The sequence below is a fragment of the Rhinolophus sinicus genome, chromosome 15 (assembly GCF_057876585.1).
Source record: "Rhinolophus sinicus isolate RSI-liver-muscle chromosome 15, RSI-T2T, whole genome shotgun sequence".
In the NCBI taxonomy this organism is placed as follows: Eukaryota; Metazoa; Chordata; class Mammalia; order Chiroptera; family Rhinolophidae; genus Rhinolophus; species Rhinolophus sinicus.
The window spans coordinates 14,672,465-14,689,399 of record NC_142515.1 but is presented as its reverse complement, the minus strand read 5'-3'; the positions used below and the strand labels follow the sequence as shown (position 1 = coordinate 14,689,399).

The 16,935-nt window shown below is 46.0% G+C and overlaps 1 protein-coding gene across 34 annotated transcripts in view; it reads left to right on the top strand.

Annotated features, from left to right (window-relative positions):
* The first annotated feature begins 1,166 nt into the window (after positions 1–1,166).
* TCF7L2 (transcription factor 7 like 2) overlaps positions 1,167–16,935 on the top strand; it is a 192,420-nt gene continuing 176,651 nt past the window's right edge. For 8 of the 34 annotated variants that reach the window (XM_074339043.2, XM_074339045.2, XM_074339046.2 and 5 more), the window contains exons 1-3: positions 1,173–1,879; positions 2,158–2,224; positions 2,433–2,557. In XM_074339043.2, coding sequence (XP_074195144.1) covers positions 1,691–1,879; positions 2,158–2,224; positions 2,433–2,557 — 381 coding nt within the window. In that variant the 5' untranslated portion in view covers positions 1,173–1,690. Of the gene's footprint in view, positions 1,880–2,157; positions 2,225–2,432; positions 2,558–14,431; positions 14,501–16,935 lie in introns of all 34 variants that reach the window. The other 26 variants (XM_074339027.2, XM_074339031.2, XM_074339032.2 and 23 more) reach the window with 8 other exon arrangements.

The window sequence follows — 16,935 nt, the reverse complement described above, 5'->3', positions numbered from 1 at the left end:
TTTTGTAGCAAATCAATCTGCTCCCTGGGAGAGTGCCTAAAAATCAACAAATAAATACCTGCCTCAAACCCCAGGTTTTCCATCTCCTCCCTGAGGTCTTCCAGCATCAGCTGGGTTAGCAATTTCCTGCCAGAGCCATCTACATCTTGATTATTTGGTCACTCTTTCCCGGATTTCATTTCAGACCCCCTTGGAGCAAGACTCCAGCACCTCTGATCCCAGAGGTTGGTGAACTTTCAGTTTTATTTTCCCTGAGGGTGTTAACGCCCAAACTTTTCACCTCCAAAGTCAGAAAGGACTTTGAATCCTAGCTTACTTCCTACCACCTCCGACGTCAGTTAAAAAAAAAAACACACAACACTTTATATTTAAAAGTATCATGTATTTTTCCTTAAAGATATTTTTAATGTCCCTAGTAAACACTAGAGTATTTGATTGTTTTTTGGATAAAAAGTCATCTTGGCATATTTATTCTAGTGAGACGTTTAATGAAATGATTCACTATTAATAAACAAAAAAGGGAGGGAAGACCTCGTGAGTTAATGGTTTCTTTCACTGCAGATGACCAGGAACTCTGCCCAGCCCTACACTTCCCCAAGCCCTCTGAAAGTGGAGGGCTGATCTTTTCTTTTGACCAACCACTTCTGTTACATACCGCCCAAGGGTGGCTGATTTTACTGCTGGATTAACCACTAAGCACCCCCCGCCCCCCCCCACACATCCCTTCCCCACAATACTCTCCTCCTCTTTCCTTCCTTAAGACTTATTTCTAATATTTCTAAACTGCACTTTTTCTGGGCCTCTCCCCATCCCCGCCCCCCAAGTGGGCTTTCCTTCCGCCTTCCTAGGCTTGGATTCCTGACTCGGTCGCCACCCCCTTCCCCTCCTCTCCCACTCCGCATTGTCTTTCTGAAGCCGTCCCCCTCCCGGAGCAAGTCCCGGTCCCCTCGCCCAGACTCCCGGGCTCGCACACTCAAGCGCAGGCCTCTCCCCCAGAACACTCCTCCCTCCGTCTCTCTCCCTCCTCCTCCCCCGCCCCTCTCCTCCTCCCTCTCCCGGCGCCCGAAAGGATCATTGTTAGCCGCCCCCGCCCCGCCCACCCCGGCTGTTTATTTATGCACACGTCACCCGCACAGCCCCGCCCCCCGGCATCTCATTAAGCGAGTGTGTTCCTCTCGCCCTGTCAATAATCTCCGCTCCCAGACTACTCCGTTCCTCCGGATTTCGATCCCCCTTTTTCTATCTGTCAATCAGCGCCGCCTTTGAACTGAAAAGCTCTCAGTCTAACTTCAACTCACTCAAATCCGAGCGGCACGAGCTCCTCCTGTATCTTCGGCTTCCCCCCCCTTTGCTCTTTATATCTGACTTCTTGTTGTTGTTGGTGTGTTTTTTTTTTACCCCCCTTTTTTATTTATTATTTTTTTGCACATTGATCGGATCCTTGGGAACGAGAGAAAAAAGAAATCCAAACTCACGCGTGCAGAAGATCTCCCCCCCCTTCCCCTCCCCTCCTCCCTCTTTCCCCTCCCCAGGAGAAAAAGACCCCAAAGCAGAAAAAAAAGTTAACCTTGGACTCGTCTTTTTCTTGCAATATTTTTTTTTGGGGGGCAAAACTTTTTGGGGGTATTTTTTTTTGGCTTTTCTTCCTCCTTCATTTTTCTTCCAAAATTGCTGCTGGTGGGTGAAAAAAATGCCGCAGCTGAACGGCGGTGGAGGAGATGACCTAGGCGCCAACGACGAACTGATTTCCTTCAAAGACGAGGGCGAACAGGAGGAGAAGAGCTCCGAAAACTCCTCGGCAGAGAGGGATTTAGCTGATGTCAAATCGTCTCTAGTCAATGAATCAGAAACGAATCAGAACAGTTCCTCCGATTCCGAGGTAGGAAAAGCCCCTCGGGCTGGTGGGGTTTTTAATCTATTTCCTGGGCTTGGCAAATGTTGCTTAAAGGGAAGAAATCGGGGCTGGGGGCGGCGGCGGGGCGCCGCGGGGCCGGGCGGGCGGCGTGTGCGTGCGGTGCCACCATTGCAAAAACTTGTAACCCTGTTTTTGTTTCCCCCCCCAAACCCCCCGACCCCGCTGGTTCTTTTTCTCCCCCTTTTCCCCTCCTCTGCGTGGCGTTTGCCCCTCGCCCTCCCCACCTCCACCCCTCCGGGAAGGCGGAAAGACGGCCTCCGCCTCGCTCCGAAAGTTTCCGAGATAAATCCCGGGAAAGTTTGGAAGAAGGTGAGTACGCCCCGCGCGCCCCGCAGCCGCCCGGAGCTGCCCCCCGGGCCCGCCGCCCCGCGCGCCCCGGCCCCGTGTCCCGCTCGGCCCGGCCGTGCGCCGGCCGGGCCGGGGCGCCCGGCCCCTTGGGCCACTTTCTAAAAGTTTCTCCTCGCTCTCTCCCGCTCCGCGCGGCCGCCGCCGTCCCCTCGCCGCCCCGCCATGTTAGCGGCCAAGAGGCAAGATGGAGGGCTCTTTAAGGGGCCACCGTATCCCGGCTACCCCTTCATCATGATCCCCGACCTGACGAGCCCCTACCTCCCCAACGGATCGCTCTCGCCCACCGCCCGAACCGTAAGTGCCTCCGCGCCCGGCCCCCGCCCGCTGCCCGCCTGCCCGGCCCCGCATGCGGCCCCTGCCCTACCCCCTCCCTCCTCCTCCCCTCCCTCCCCCTCCCTCCTCCTCCCCTCCCCGCCTCCCCTCCCCCGCTCGTGGCCCAGGCCGCCCGAAACTCTCCAAACTTTTCTGCCTTTTGTGGACTGGATTTGTTTGCACTTCGCCATGTTCTTGCTTTCAGTTTGCTGCTTTGTGATGTTGGGGAGACCTTTCTTTACAAGCAGAGCTTTGTTGGGGGGAATACAATCAGAAGAACTTTTTTTTTTTTTGCGCTCTGATTGCCCCCTCCCCCTTTGGTGGTGTTGTTTGTTTCTTCACCCTGGGAAGATGACTGTGTGGCTCTTTTCTTTTCTCTCTCTTCCTTCCCTCTTCTGTGGCGTCTTGGGCTTTCCCCGGTTAACCCCTTGGCTGCCGCCGCCGGGACTCAGTAACTGGGCTGCGCCGGTCGCGCGGGGTAGAGAGTGGATTTTGCTCCAGGCGTTGGACTTGAAAACTAGCGAGCGAGCGCGCGCGCGGAGCCCGGGGCCCTGGAGAAGCGCCTCGGCTTTCTCTTTCGGCCGGTTATTTATTTAGCTTTCTAGTGGTGATAGCCGGCTCTCAGCCCTCCTCCTCCTTTGCCCTGGAAGGTCACGCTTGGCAGATTGGTCCCATTGCAAACTTGCGGGCTCTGGGCTTCCTCTCCTTTGGCTACCCTGCAGGGCCGCGGGCGCCCTGGGCGCTGTGGCGGGCTGGACTGCCCGGCCGCTGGCTGCGGGCTCTCCCGGGCCGCGCGGGGTGGGAAGGTCCCTGTGGCCCGGGTTCTTGGTTTGTGGGCAGGCGGGATGGCCTCCTCCGAGCGGACTCGATGTATTTCTAGGGAATTTTGGTGCCTTGGGGCTTAGAGCGGGGTCTGCGCTCACTAGCTCCATGAAGGCCCTCAGTGGGCCCTGGGGACCAGGGACCACGCAGTGCGGGCCAAAGGGGGTGCAGAGGGCGAGGGAGGCCAAGGACGCTTCTCCTTCAAGCGAGTGGGCTGCTGATCGCGGGCCTTCCAACTTTGGGGGCCCCAGAGCGGCGCGGGGTGCCCAGGTCCGGGGCGCTTCTCATTGCGAGCGTTCGGTGCCTACCCCTGACATTTGTTAATAAGGCTTATCCCCTTCCCAGACCGGCCTCTGCCCCCTGCCCTCGTCCTGAACCCCTACCCCCCACTCTCTAAAATGCCTGGATTGCGAATCTCTAGACGCAATCTCTCGCCGTTTGTGCCTGGTTTCCCGGAATTGTCATTTGCACCTTCTCTAGTTTGGACCCCTACCCCTTATTTACACACACACTACTTTTGTTTTTTCTTTTTCGGTAACTTGAGAATAGCAATTTGAAATAATGCACCCACTGTTCAGCAGCCGTGGATTCGGTGCTAATGGCCGAGGGCTTGCCAGTCGGGAGTCGATCAGATCTACAAGTGTTTTTAAGTATTAAAATATTAACTATCAGGTTTGACTTGTTTTGGGGCCCTGGCAAAAATGGCAAGGGCATGCTAGACCGGTCATTTTTTATGGCTAGGAATGAGAAATAATTATTCTCCCCTCCCCTGCGCCCAGGCTGCTGCATGCTTGGGAAGCTGGGAGAGTGCTTCAGCCTGACCTCCCTGCAGGGCCAGTTCTTTCAGGCTGCAGGGGCCGGGCTGTGGGGGGGAAGCACAGTCCGGCGACGTTGTCTCTTTTGGGGGAGCTTGTGGGCATCTGAAACCAGGAGCATTCGGTTCAGAATCCCAGGGTTTGTGTACTCACAAAACCCGACCAAGCAACATTCCAAAGTAACCATGAGAATTTCTTACTCTCATCCCCTCCCCCTACGATGGAAGTCTCCCTGGTGTTATTTTAAAATCCACTTGGCCATCTGAAAGACTCTGAAAGGCCATCTGAATATTGAGCTGTGATGGCGGGCTTGATGGCTTTCTTGACTCTTTGCAAAATCCCTGTCTATGACCGCTGGCAGTCTCGCCATACTGTCTCCAAAAACTTGAGCAGTTGTGTTGTGCTGTAATTAGGAAACAGGGAAATTGTCAGAGGCAAATAAATGACTTCCCGGTGCGAAAAGGAAGGCTCCCAACCATCGGTCCCCTTTGTAGGCATTATAGGAATAGATGGCGTCTCGTTATTTTAATTGTGGACATCGCGGGTGGCCTTGTGCTGTGACATCAGATTGAGTCTAAGAAGACATTTCTGAACTCAGTAGGCAGTTTTCTATTTGCATGTCAAACACCAACCGACATCTTTGTATGCACTGCCCCTTCCGCCTTCCTATCTGTTACCTGGATTAGATTATGTGCTCCAAAATTAAAGTTATTTATTTAGGCCGGGCAGCAGAGCAATGGAAATGAGGACGAGAGGCTGTTGTGTGTCACTCCTGACGTCTTCGATCAGAGGGGCCAGCTTGCAATTCCAGATTTGATACAGCTGCCGGAGGAATCTATAGGCAAGACAGCGGTCTTTTCATGCTCATCTGAAATTCTTAGTGCTTCCTAGAGGGTGTTTTGGAGGGCAAGGTGTAAAGACAAATTAGCTGTGTGCTTTATTCTTTTCCAGACCCTCCTTGTTGGTCGTGTTTTTGCTACATTTTCTGTTACTTATGAGTGTACCTGTAAGCAGCTGCATCCTTTAAGAAGCCAACTCTTTCGATCCCTGATTTCTATTTTTCTATATAAGAATGTAAAGAATTATGGAGTGTCATTAAACCGGCTTATGATGAATAATACATTATCTCAAGAATAATGCTTTAATTGCTGAAGATGACATAAAGCTTGATAGTAATAATTTTATTTTAAACGACAAAGATTTCTGCATAACATTAATTTAGTCTTTGATACAGTAATAGGAACAGCTTTTAAAAAGACAGATTTGAATACAAAAATGCATTAAGGAGAGAGGTCAAGTTAAATAGATGGGAAGTGATAGAACTGCAAATATTAGAATTGTGGTAACATTTGTATGTTAAGAATATTGTTACCATATTAAAGTTGAGAGGAAAAAGTAGTGTTACATTTCTTTTTCCCACCTGCTAAATGAGAAATGGGCATATATGGTGGTCGAAATTCCAGTTAGGTTTGAAATTACTTTTTTAGGACTTGATTATTAGAGTTCTTGCATCTTTTATCCAAAGTTATTTGCTTTTCAACTGAGCTATTTGCTACTAGTTTGAACAAATAAATATGCAGCATCTTGAATTCATTTTTGAACTTGGAATCCAGCGTTTAAAGGAAACCAAGAGGGACCTATTCACTGGGATTTTATTTAGCTCGGCAACTTTTCTTTCTGCCTTGTGAAAAATGGATGTTTTCTCCTCACTCAAACAGCATAATCCTTTCTAATACAAAAGATCTGGACCTCGGAGTGTGAAGGGTTAATGGTGGTCCTTCCCTGTTGTCCTCCCACCTCCCACCATCACCCCCCCATTGTTTTGACAACACTTTTCAAAGTGTGACATTCCAAGCCCCTACATAACAATGTAATATTACTGTAATTACACAGGTCATTACATTTTAAATAGAGAACAATAAAATGCTTATCGCCCTGAAAAAAGAACAGGTGTTCTTGCCCTTCTTTGGTATTTATGCTAATTGTTTTTCATCTCCTTCAGAAATATTTATGGCGAACATGTTTAGATTTCAATCTCACTGCAACAGTATTAATTCTGTGCTAATCTTTATAGGTTGAGGTTTAATGTCTGCAGTATGGATTATGGGTTCAACATTCACCCAGTAAGTCATATTTTAATGATTATAAATTTAATGTGCCAGCACTTTGCCGTTTGTTGAATTTAAAGCTTTCTGAAACGCCAGAAACAAACTATTAAGCAGTTGGGAGCCGAAAGTGCTTCTCTGGAAGAAGTGTTTTTGGAAACTTTTGACGGCTAAAGGGAAGTAGCTTTCACTGATGCCCCCTATCTGATTGAGAAAAGATTTGGAGGAAGACAATCCCGGGTCTTGCTTAGGAGTTTTCCTCGCTGATTTGAATTGTACTGATATGGATTTCATTTAGAGTGTCACTGCTGGAAGCTGGTTAGCTTTCTGTTTCTTAGCAAGCTGTGAAAAAGTTACAGGAAGGTTTCCGGGGGTTGGCAGATCAAGAATGCAGTTCCGTGAGCATCGCAGGATAACTGCACTTCTGCACGCCATTACAAAAATATTTGCTTTAGAACACTCGCATTTTAATCGTTGTACTAGAGGCGGTGCTTTTACAGATTTCAGGAGTCGTCTTTCCAGGTTTTGAATGCCTTCTTCCATCCCATGAGGTGCCTGTGTGCCTACAAAAAGTGCCTCGAGTTCTTGGTTGAGAAGTCCTGGGCAACTTCTCTTACACACGCACACTGGGTAAAAGAGGAGAGGTATCTAAGAGGATTTCACATTTTGTCAGATGTTTCACAACAGGGGCCCCCGAATCACATTAAAAATGCATTGGAGAGAAAGGACAGCTGCAAATTTTTGTGTGGACGCGTGTTTCTGGACCATGACTAAAACTCTCGAGGACCTTTTCCCCAGCTGTCTGGAAGTTATGTGGAAGTTGGTTTATTGGCAGTTAAGTATGAGACAACCTGGATTTAGCAAAGGCCCTCTCCTACACAGGAAGTAGATGACATATTGGGGGAAGGGACGAGACTTCAGGCAAGGAGTGATTTACTCCTTTTATTTTGCTTTTTTTTTTTTTAAACCATGGAGTTGCCAAATAAATAAGCACTTTCCAAGGAAGTAGGTTGTAAGCTTTTTAGTCTTGGTAAGTGGAATTAGATAGTATCTTTAACCGCATTTATAACTGTTTTGAGGTGACACAGTACGGAAGTTTTTGAAAAGGAAAGGTGAATCAAATTCTAGATGCTTTGACTTTTGAAGAGGGATATGATGTGGACATCTGAGTTTCTTCTGGGAGTGAATATTGGCAACTGTGTAAGTAAATCTTCAACTCTGACTTATAATTGAGCACATTTGTGAAGGAAATGGTTAATTTTACAACCAAAGGCAAACTTGCACCTCGACAGGTCTGCTGAAAGAAATGTGCCCCAGTCCTTTGCTGGCAAGCGCCACTGGGTCATAAATCCACAGGCTTTATTTACAGCCCATAACACTTATGAATGTTAAGATATTTGACGCCACGTTGGCCTTATAATATTCAAGGTCCGCAGACATTGGCAGTAGCTCAAATTTCTCTCACTAATTATAAGCAATGATATGGGGGTGGGGTGGGGGGAAGCCCATCGCAAATGCTGCCCTCCCCCCTCTTCTGACCCCCACCTCTGCAATCTGAGCTTCCCGAGGCAGACACCCCCTCCTTCAGCAGCTGACTTGTACTTTCCCTCTAGGCTATTGTTATACACATTTATAAAGAGTACTTTCAGGGATGGAAATTCAGTGGGGGGCTCTGCACAAATGCCCTTTTCAAAAGCAAAGTTGCTCTAGGTGTTTGCATCTTTTTCCTTTTCTTCTGGTTTCTCCCCTATTCCTTTCCTTTTTCTTTCTTCTTTTTTTTTAAAGACTATGTTGCCTATATTGTGCATATTTCCCAGAATACTTAAAGAAACCTGATACGGGAGACTGCTCTTTAATTTATATGATGTTCCACTGAGCTGGAAGGGAAAATACACACGTTTCATAGTGCACTAGTTAATGTGAGGGTTTAGGGAAAAAAAAAGTGAGGGAGAAGAGAGTCGATTAAAAGAAATTAATGCATGAGAAGGAAAAAATCCAGGTTTATGTTGGGCATGGGAAAGCCACTCCTTTGGGAAAAGTGCCCTGGTGTCTGAGGGCGGAAACACAGAAAAGTCACCCCGGGGGCAGAAACAATGCTTGACTGAGACAGGCTAGAAAAGTATAAAAAGATGAGACAAAGATTTGGGTTTGAGGGGGAATGGCATGATTGAAATTGGGGATTGGAAGTTGCTTATGAGAAGCGAAAGTACCATGGGGGAGCAGACAGGTTCCAATCCACTCCTCACCCAAAGTGCTCCATCCAGGAAAAGACGTGTTTCATATGAGTTAGTGTGTGAGGATCTGGGGGAGGGGCATCTGTGGTCCAGACCCTGATGTGTGGGAGGCCAATTTTAATTTATTTTTAAAAAGTGGGCCGCTGTGTGTGTGTGTGTGTGTGTGTGTGTGTGTGTGTGTGTGTGTGTTACAAGCTGACCACATGGTAAAGGGAGTGTGTGGGGTTCCGAGGTGTGTGGGAAACTGTTGAAGGGGGCTGATGGCTCCGTCATTTCTGGCTGGATTCTTCCCTCCATCCAACGCAAACTTAAAGACCGAATCTGAAAGGTTTTATTTTCTAATCAATGGAATGCAGAAACTTACTAGCCCTCAGGGACAGATATGAATCCCTTAACAGCTCATTACAAAGATGGGGCTGTGGGATCTCTGAATGGGTTATCAGCCCTGGTGTTCTTTGGTTTTCCCAGGATAGCTTTTCCTTCCTTAGGCACATCTGATCTCGGGCTGGTAATTCAGCCCGATATATTTTATTCTTTTTTTGATGTGAAGTAGCCCCAAACAGTTCGGTCTACAGGGGAAGGAATGGCTCTTAGTGGGATCAGCTCTGAAGGAGTTAAAATGGCTTGCTAAAGTTTGGCATCATGAAAATAAATTTGAGGCCTGGTAGGCATTAGCAGGGCACAGCACATTTACAGAGCTTAATTAGTACGAACTGTAATTGTTCATGGTCGGCCAGAAGAAGTAATGTTCAGGAAGAGTGGAGTCCTCTCTTGCAGTCTTCAGTTTGAAACCGATAAATCACTTGCATATTTGTGTAGTGATTCAAATGGAGCTAAGACCTGTCCCATCCCAACATGTGGTAAATTGTAAAGTCAATGAATTGCAGATGTAGGCTACAGTGAGATTCTCTACGAAAATGCAGAATGAATGGGAAAGAGTGATGCTATAAATATTTACTGAGAAGATAACTAGGTTCCTGCGTGCTGGGCCAATTATGATGTACTAAATATATTAGTAAAATGCTTAAAAAATTGAGAGGATTTGTGTGGGTCTTGGGGTGGGTTGGTTTGTTTTAGAAAGTGCAATAAAAGGCACTATGTTATTGTCGTGTCAGTTTTATTAAGGCTGAATCACAATGGCATACCCAGGAAAGGACATATGAAACCCACATTAATGCAAATTAATTCGTTATGAGTTGCAGCGTTGTGACTGCTAAGTGGAGTAATGATGGGACATCATTTTAAGAGTGTTAGTGTAGCAACTTTTAATGAAAATGCTGTGTTAGGAACATGTCTCAGCACTTGAGCCCACGTGTTTTTGTAAGCTAGAAATGTGTTTTGTACAAGAGCAGGCAACTTGATTCACTTTATATATTCCCCCCCACAGTTTAAGAACTTTATGTTTTGATGTCTAAAGAAAAATCATCTAGTTTTTCCTCAAAAATCAACCCAGAAGTGCTGATCACCGTAACCAAGTTCAACTTCAACTTTTTTTTTTTTTTTGCAAGAGATTGCAGCACAAAGTGGAAAAACAATGAATGTAGCATCCCCCTATAGACCTATAGATGTAACTTTCTTGAAGCAATTTTTTCCCCTTTTTTTCTTCTTAGAGGATTTTGGTCTCAGGCAATGTTGCAAGTCAATACTTCTTTCCCCAAATGTGAGTAGGTGGATGTGTGTGGAAGCTGTAAAAGTTAATGATCGCTCTCTGACTCATAGCTGATGGTTTCAGGTTGAGGAAAAGAAAAGAAAAAAAAAATTAATGAGGGTAAATAGACATTTGATGGAACATGGAGACGGTGGGAGAGGTTGTTCTTGAGTCGAAAGGCATGCGTTTTGTTGCAGCAGGATTTCTGGAGAATGCCAGGAAGTGAAAAGGAGATGCCTTTGTTTAAGTTGTTGTTTTAGGATGGTATAAATGTTGGGTGTCTAGCTCTTTGCAGGAATGTTTAAGCCCACATACTTACTTACCAGTCAGTGCTGGTTTTGCCTTCCCTGTGGAAGTCAGAGGCCCCTTGATAGTTTTGAAAAGGATAGGCCCAAAGTCCTGCTCACAAGTTTACTTCCCATTAAATATCAGAGGCTCCCCACGTAGGACTAGGGCTGCTGGTCCTGTCCTGAAAATGACCGATGACCTCAGAAAAAGTCTTAGATAACTTAAAAAAAGGTATTTGTCTTTTTAGCTAATGGCATGGAAATCACACTTCGAGTTGCTCATGGTGGTATCTACAGGATAGAAAGGAAAGTGGAACCCCCTACCCCACCCCCCAAAAAAACCCAAATCAAAACCGTTTAGGAACTGAATCTGGATTTATTACTTTTTTAATAAAAGAGAGCCAGGCGATTCATAAAGCTGAAAATAATGCAAATGCTCCACCTCTTCCCAATTTAGTAGAATGAACAGGCATTAAAAAAAAAAAAAAAGAATCTTCATCACACTGGAAGTTCACTTAGTGCAGGAAAAACCAACATAGGGTTTCAGTTTTTTTAGTTGCTTTTGAGGATGAGATCTTTCTGGTTGTAAAAGCTGGGTCCCTTTCCTCCCATCTCTGGAAATCTCTCATGTCTTGTATCTGCGACATCAAATTTAGGGCAAGTAGTAGTGATTAGAAATAAAACAAGAGAAATCAAGATACCCTAATAATAAGGGAAGCGGTTATTATCGTAAAACGTTGGCTTTTCACTTGCTGGAGAATTGTGGCACGCCTGTACTTAGCAGTCACTTCTTCACGGTTCTTCCTGGGGACTGGTCACCTGGGGGTGTTGGAATTTGGGGGGCGGTAGGCTTGGACACTGTAAACAAGCACACAGGAAGGGAAGGTTTATTTTGTTGGGAGTTTCACAGGAAGGAATGAAATGGAAAGTACCTTGGAGTTCTCATTTTGGTGACTGCGCCCGGACACTCCTGGGAGGGAGGGACCAAGTCGAAGGAAGGTGTGTTGCACATCCAGGTATAACAGCCACAGCTGCTGGATGAGGAAGTGACGTGGAGTGCTGCAGGTGACAAGAGGAGGGCAGTCCCAAGAGTTGAGGATTGTGGCAACCTGGTTCATAAACTTGGATAAGCCTTGGATAAGCCTTAGATAGCCCTCTCCTCCTGGATCTCTCAACCTCCCTCCTCTTCCAAAAACAAAGGGCCAGCCATCTCTTGTTCTCTCCTTCCTTATGGCTTCTTACAGAGATAGAAATACATTATTGTTCCAGTTTAGAATGTCAAGTTTTTACAGGGTCCTTATATTTTATTTTTGTCTGCAAAAGCTAGACTCTAACAAACAAGGCATCTTTGTGTTGTACAGGGAAGGAAAAAAGCAGTTTAAAGTGTGTTTTAGGAAAGAGTATTTGGGAAAAGAGGGGGTGGAAACCCCAAGGAGAAACAAGAAAATTGTTAAGTCTTCGTTGCTATAGCTGGGGGAAGTTGAGCGCAAAATCCCTCCAACACAGTGGCGACTGGCTGGGAGTCAAGGCCTGATGGGAGCTTGTTCTGTGGGTATTTATGAGCTGGTCGAGGTTCTTCTGTATAGCTGGACACCTGAGGAGGGAAGTGACATTGCTTGGGGGCATTAGGATGGTGTGTGTGAAGGTTAAATTAACTTTGTCCTACAAGATTCTTTGGGACCTTGCAGCTGTATCTTTACTGTTTCAATTGCAGCTTTCTCTCCAGGTTGTGTTGTTTGGGTGGCGATGAACACCAGAATTAAGACTGGAACCCGACAAGTGAAAATTGCATTTGGTTTAGCCCTAGTTTCATTAATGTATTCATAAGGCTGTGATTATGTGAAATTTTGTTTCCACGACCTATACTTAGTTATCAGGTGTCCATTCAATTTTAATTGACAATATGAGATTCCTGTGGTTATCCTGAGTACAGATTGCCTAGGGCTCCGCAGGGTCTGTGGGAAGCAAAGCTTGGACAAGTTTCCATTAAGCTCTGAATCAGGCAGTTGGAAAAGAGAATAAAACCCGCTGAAAAGGGGGGACACATTGTTAGTGTTGCCTTCTCTACTTAGAAGGAGAACCCCCCCCCCCCCCCTTCTCAGACAAGAGCTGCTCTCTGGCCAAGAATTCCAAACTCGCAGAGGAACCTGTCCCTTGCACAAAAGTTGTTTTAACACGATGCAGAATTGTCACAGTAATTAGTGCAATCTCCGCTTGCTGACTGGCAGTTTTCACAAAAAGGATGGGGCAAGGGGTGCAAATTCATCTTTCTTTTTTCAGGGATTCACTTTAGATGACCTGCTTCTGAGTGTGTGTGTGGGGGGCATATCTTCAATTGCTCCGCGTTCATCTTTGCTTGTTTTAGGGAGTGGGACTTACTCTTCTGCTTTGACAGGCGAAGGTATACTTTCTGTGGTCCACCTGTGTTGTGCCCCCTTTTAGATTTGATTAATGCTATGTTTTGGGGCAAGCAGACTCAAAATACTCATACATACCAGCAGTGTTTTTGTTTATTTGGAACAGATAAAATGATCCCAAAACCCACTATCTGAAAATGCGGACTTATAGCTTTATCCCTTGAGCAGCATGGGTTTAGACTATTTTTAAAAATTTGATTACTACCGTGCTGTGTTTATTTTGAGCTGCTTCAAAAGTTCTTATGTGAATTTCTCCTCTCCCCCCTTCTTTTTATAAAAACCTGTGGACTAATTTTTCTGGTAGGGGGCGCGGTGTAAAATAATTGGGTCTAAAACTCCCTGGCAGCCTAGGGTATGCTTTGCTATATGGAAGTACTCTGGTGATGGTAATGGAATAGTAGTCATGATAGAAATAGTTTGTTATATTAATAATAATACAGATCTGTGTTTGGCAGCACAACTGATTGGCCTGTTTCTACGAGGGGGATGGGCAGCGATTTCTTAGGCCCATCTGATTTCTTTGTCATTTGTTTGTAAATGGCAAATTAAGATACAGTTTCCGATATTGCTGAGATCCTTTAGTGATTGTTGTGTTGTTTATAAAAGAAACCAGCAGATGGGGTTTGTTTTTCCAATTGGTAGGATCCCCAAATTAACAAGTCTTATTTGGCAGAAGAAGAATTTGGTGAGAAATCTTGGTATTCCTTTTTATTTGGGGGTCCCCCCTTCTTTGATGGGGGATGTGTAGGGCTTCCGAGAGAAAGGCCCAGGAGATACTTCAGCTTTCCACTGTGGAGGTCCTGGATGGACCCGGATGGACATTCTCCCAGGGGCCACTGAGTCGGTCGGTGGTCTTCGTTTGGAAAATTTGTGGCTCTTTGGCAGTGGTTGGCTCCCTCTTAGGGGAAGTGTGGATTCCTAGAGTGCGGGCTGCAGAGCTGTCCTGGGCCGGATAGCTTAGTCATTGTGAAAGAATGTATAAGGCATTGGGTGGCCCCAGAATTCTGCCTGATATATTTGTTTTCCCCAAAATAGAATTGTGTTTGAGAGCGAGAGCCCAGTGATTAGAACTGTGGGGGGCTTGTATACCTGTGGCAGTCTCGTGGCTTCTCATAATCCTTTCTCTCTCAGTCTTTTCCTCTGGCCTACATGTTGCAATTCTGATGACTTTTTGCAGCACAGTTAATTTTTCTGCAGCGTCCTACTCAGCACACTGGCTTCCTTTATGTCTTAATGGGCATCCGTCTTTCCTTTTCATGTCATTGATTCTCACTCCTGGCCCCCTTCCCCCTCCCTTTGTGCTTATTGAATAGGGCTTCTTCTTCTTCTTCTTTTTTTTTTTTAACTTTACCTTAGATTATTATGGTCATCTTATCCATAGCAACAAATAAAAATACACAGGTCTTGATTGAATGCCAAGGCTGCAGTTCAATCTAGGAAGGTTTGTCTGCTATTCATAAACTGCTTAAGATGTTTTCTTGTAGTTTGTGACATAAGCAGAACGCTTTGATTTGGTTTCTTTCTACAGCTCCATTTTCAGTCCGGGAGCACACATTACTCTGCGTACAAAACGATTGAACACCAGATTGCAATTCAGGTAGGAAATGCAAGAGATCCTGAAGCTTGAATTGTCAATATGTAGGTCTCTTGTGTCTTTTATTCTCCACCCCTTTCCCCAACCTAGATGATGATGATGATGATGATGATGGTGATGATGGTGGTGATGATGGTGATGATGTTGGTGGTGATGGTGATGATGATGATGGTGGTGATGATGGTGGTGGTGATGGTGATGATGATGGATGATGATGATGATGGTGGTGATGATGGTGGTGGTGATGGTGATGATGATGGATGATGATGATGATGATGATGGTGATGATGATGATGGTGATGATGATGATGGTGATGATGGTGATGATGATGGTGGTGATGGTGATGATGGTGGTGGTTGATTCATTGGGGGACGTGGAAAGCAAAGAAGAAACAAGAGCAGAAGGAATGCTGCTAAAATGATTTAAAGATATGGAAAGAAAGAGAAGCCTGTGTTTTTTGTGAAGAGTTTCTTGTTCAGGCATAATGGGCACACAGACCCCACCCAGCTTGGCTACTGTTTTTTCCTTAGGGAGGGGTCTTAAATTGGGAGTAAAATGAGACTACAAAATGAACGGGAAGACTTGGGGGTGGGGGAATGGGAGAAGAGGCTGTGTGACAGCCAGAGAGTTGTTTCCGATGGATCAAAATCATGTTAAGTGGTGCTAAGAATATCACTTTTGACCTGATTGTCCTGAAATGTTGATTTCTCCTGGGCCTCTTGATATATGACACTGAAAGTGCTGGAAGGGAAAGGCGACAGATCCCAGCTTCTGATGAGTGTCCTGTTTCCTGCTCACGTAGTACTTCCATTCTCTTAAATCCAAAGGCTAAACAAATCATGGACTAATATAGACTCAAAGCTGAACTGATGCCAACAGAATGCAGTAGTGGAGGGAGAGCAGACTAATACGATTTTCGTCTGTCTGCCTGGCCTTGCCTGGCTTTGCCAGGATGGATGTACCTCATGGTATAACGGATGGTACTGAAACTTCCTTTTTAACCCTTTGAAGGGAGGCTTTTGAAACCGGTGGTTGTTAGTCTGCCCCCAGGGTCTTCCCTACTTGGAAGTTGTTATCTGTTGTTAAATGATTTACATTGTTGCACCACTCCTTTTCTTGTAGTTACCCTTGCTGATAACTTGTGTGTGTGTGTGTGTGTGTGTGTGTGTGTGTGTGTGTGTGTGTGTATGTGGTCTCATGGGACTGCAGCCACATCGCATCTTTGTAGCTCTGCTCTTTCTAATCCTCGTCTTCCTGGATAAGACTATCAAATAGCCCTCTGACCCAGGTATATTGTGTGTCCTTCCAGCAGTGAAAAGTATGACTCGGCAGACATTTTTATTTGGTGGCTCTGTAATATTTTTGTACTCATTTCAAGGCAACATTAACTTATTTAAAAAACTTTACGATTACGTCTGCAGTTGTGCTGGCTGATCGGTGTGTGTATTTGAGGGGAAGATGCGACTTTGACCCTCCACCCCCAAATATTTTCAAGACTGGTATCTTTAACTGGGCGCTGCAGTTGTTTTTGCTGGCACTTCCTGGTGGACCCTTCTCCCTTTTGATTCATGGCACAGTGAATCTGGCTCCCAGAAAATGGTTTTGACTGGGTGGCTCCATTAGGGACTATGCCCAAACCCTAAGCCCCATGAATGGATGGATGAACAGTGTCCTGAGGCCTACTACATCTCTCGGAGTGCTGGAAAATCCTGTTGCCCGGGGTGTGGGAATTGTTGAGCTTGAATAGCACAGTGATCCCTATCTTGGTGTGGAAAGGCTGGCTGGGGCCATGTCACTGGGAGACCAGCCGAGACCGGACCAGCTGTTGTGTCTTTACACCCGTTGTTGAAGCGTCCCTTGTTAGGCCGAGCAGTTCGTCTTTTCTCCAAACCACCTGGCACGGTGCAGGCCATGTGAAGCTCTTTCTCAGGAGGAAGATGGAGTAAATTACAGAGCTCATTGTTTGGAGGACTGAAACCATTACTATTCCTCCATGAACAGGTAGTATTGTTCTCCCCTGCTTCTATTTGCTGAGGCTTGATGCCCATGTGGGCAAACAGAGAGACATTTTATTAGAGACCCAGCACCGGCATGCTTTCAGTGTTCATTCTTTCCCATTCTCTGCTAGACCAGGATGAGGCCAAGCCAAATGGCAGCTCGCTGTAATTCTAGTTTGATCATCAAAGGATAAATGGCAAAAAACCAAACAAAAGAAGCAATGGGAAAAAAGAGGAAACCTCAGACACACAAAAATTGTTCCCAAGGCATATGGCAGCTCAGCCACGATATGGGGGTAAGAGGAGAGGGTGGCACTGCTTTGGTGTGGAGTAGGGCACACATTTCCCCTTCGCTCTGGTCTCCAGGCTTACATACGTGATTGTCGGGGCACAGTTTTCTTCCTGGAAACTTAAAATGGTGTACCCTTAATAAATACTGT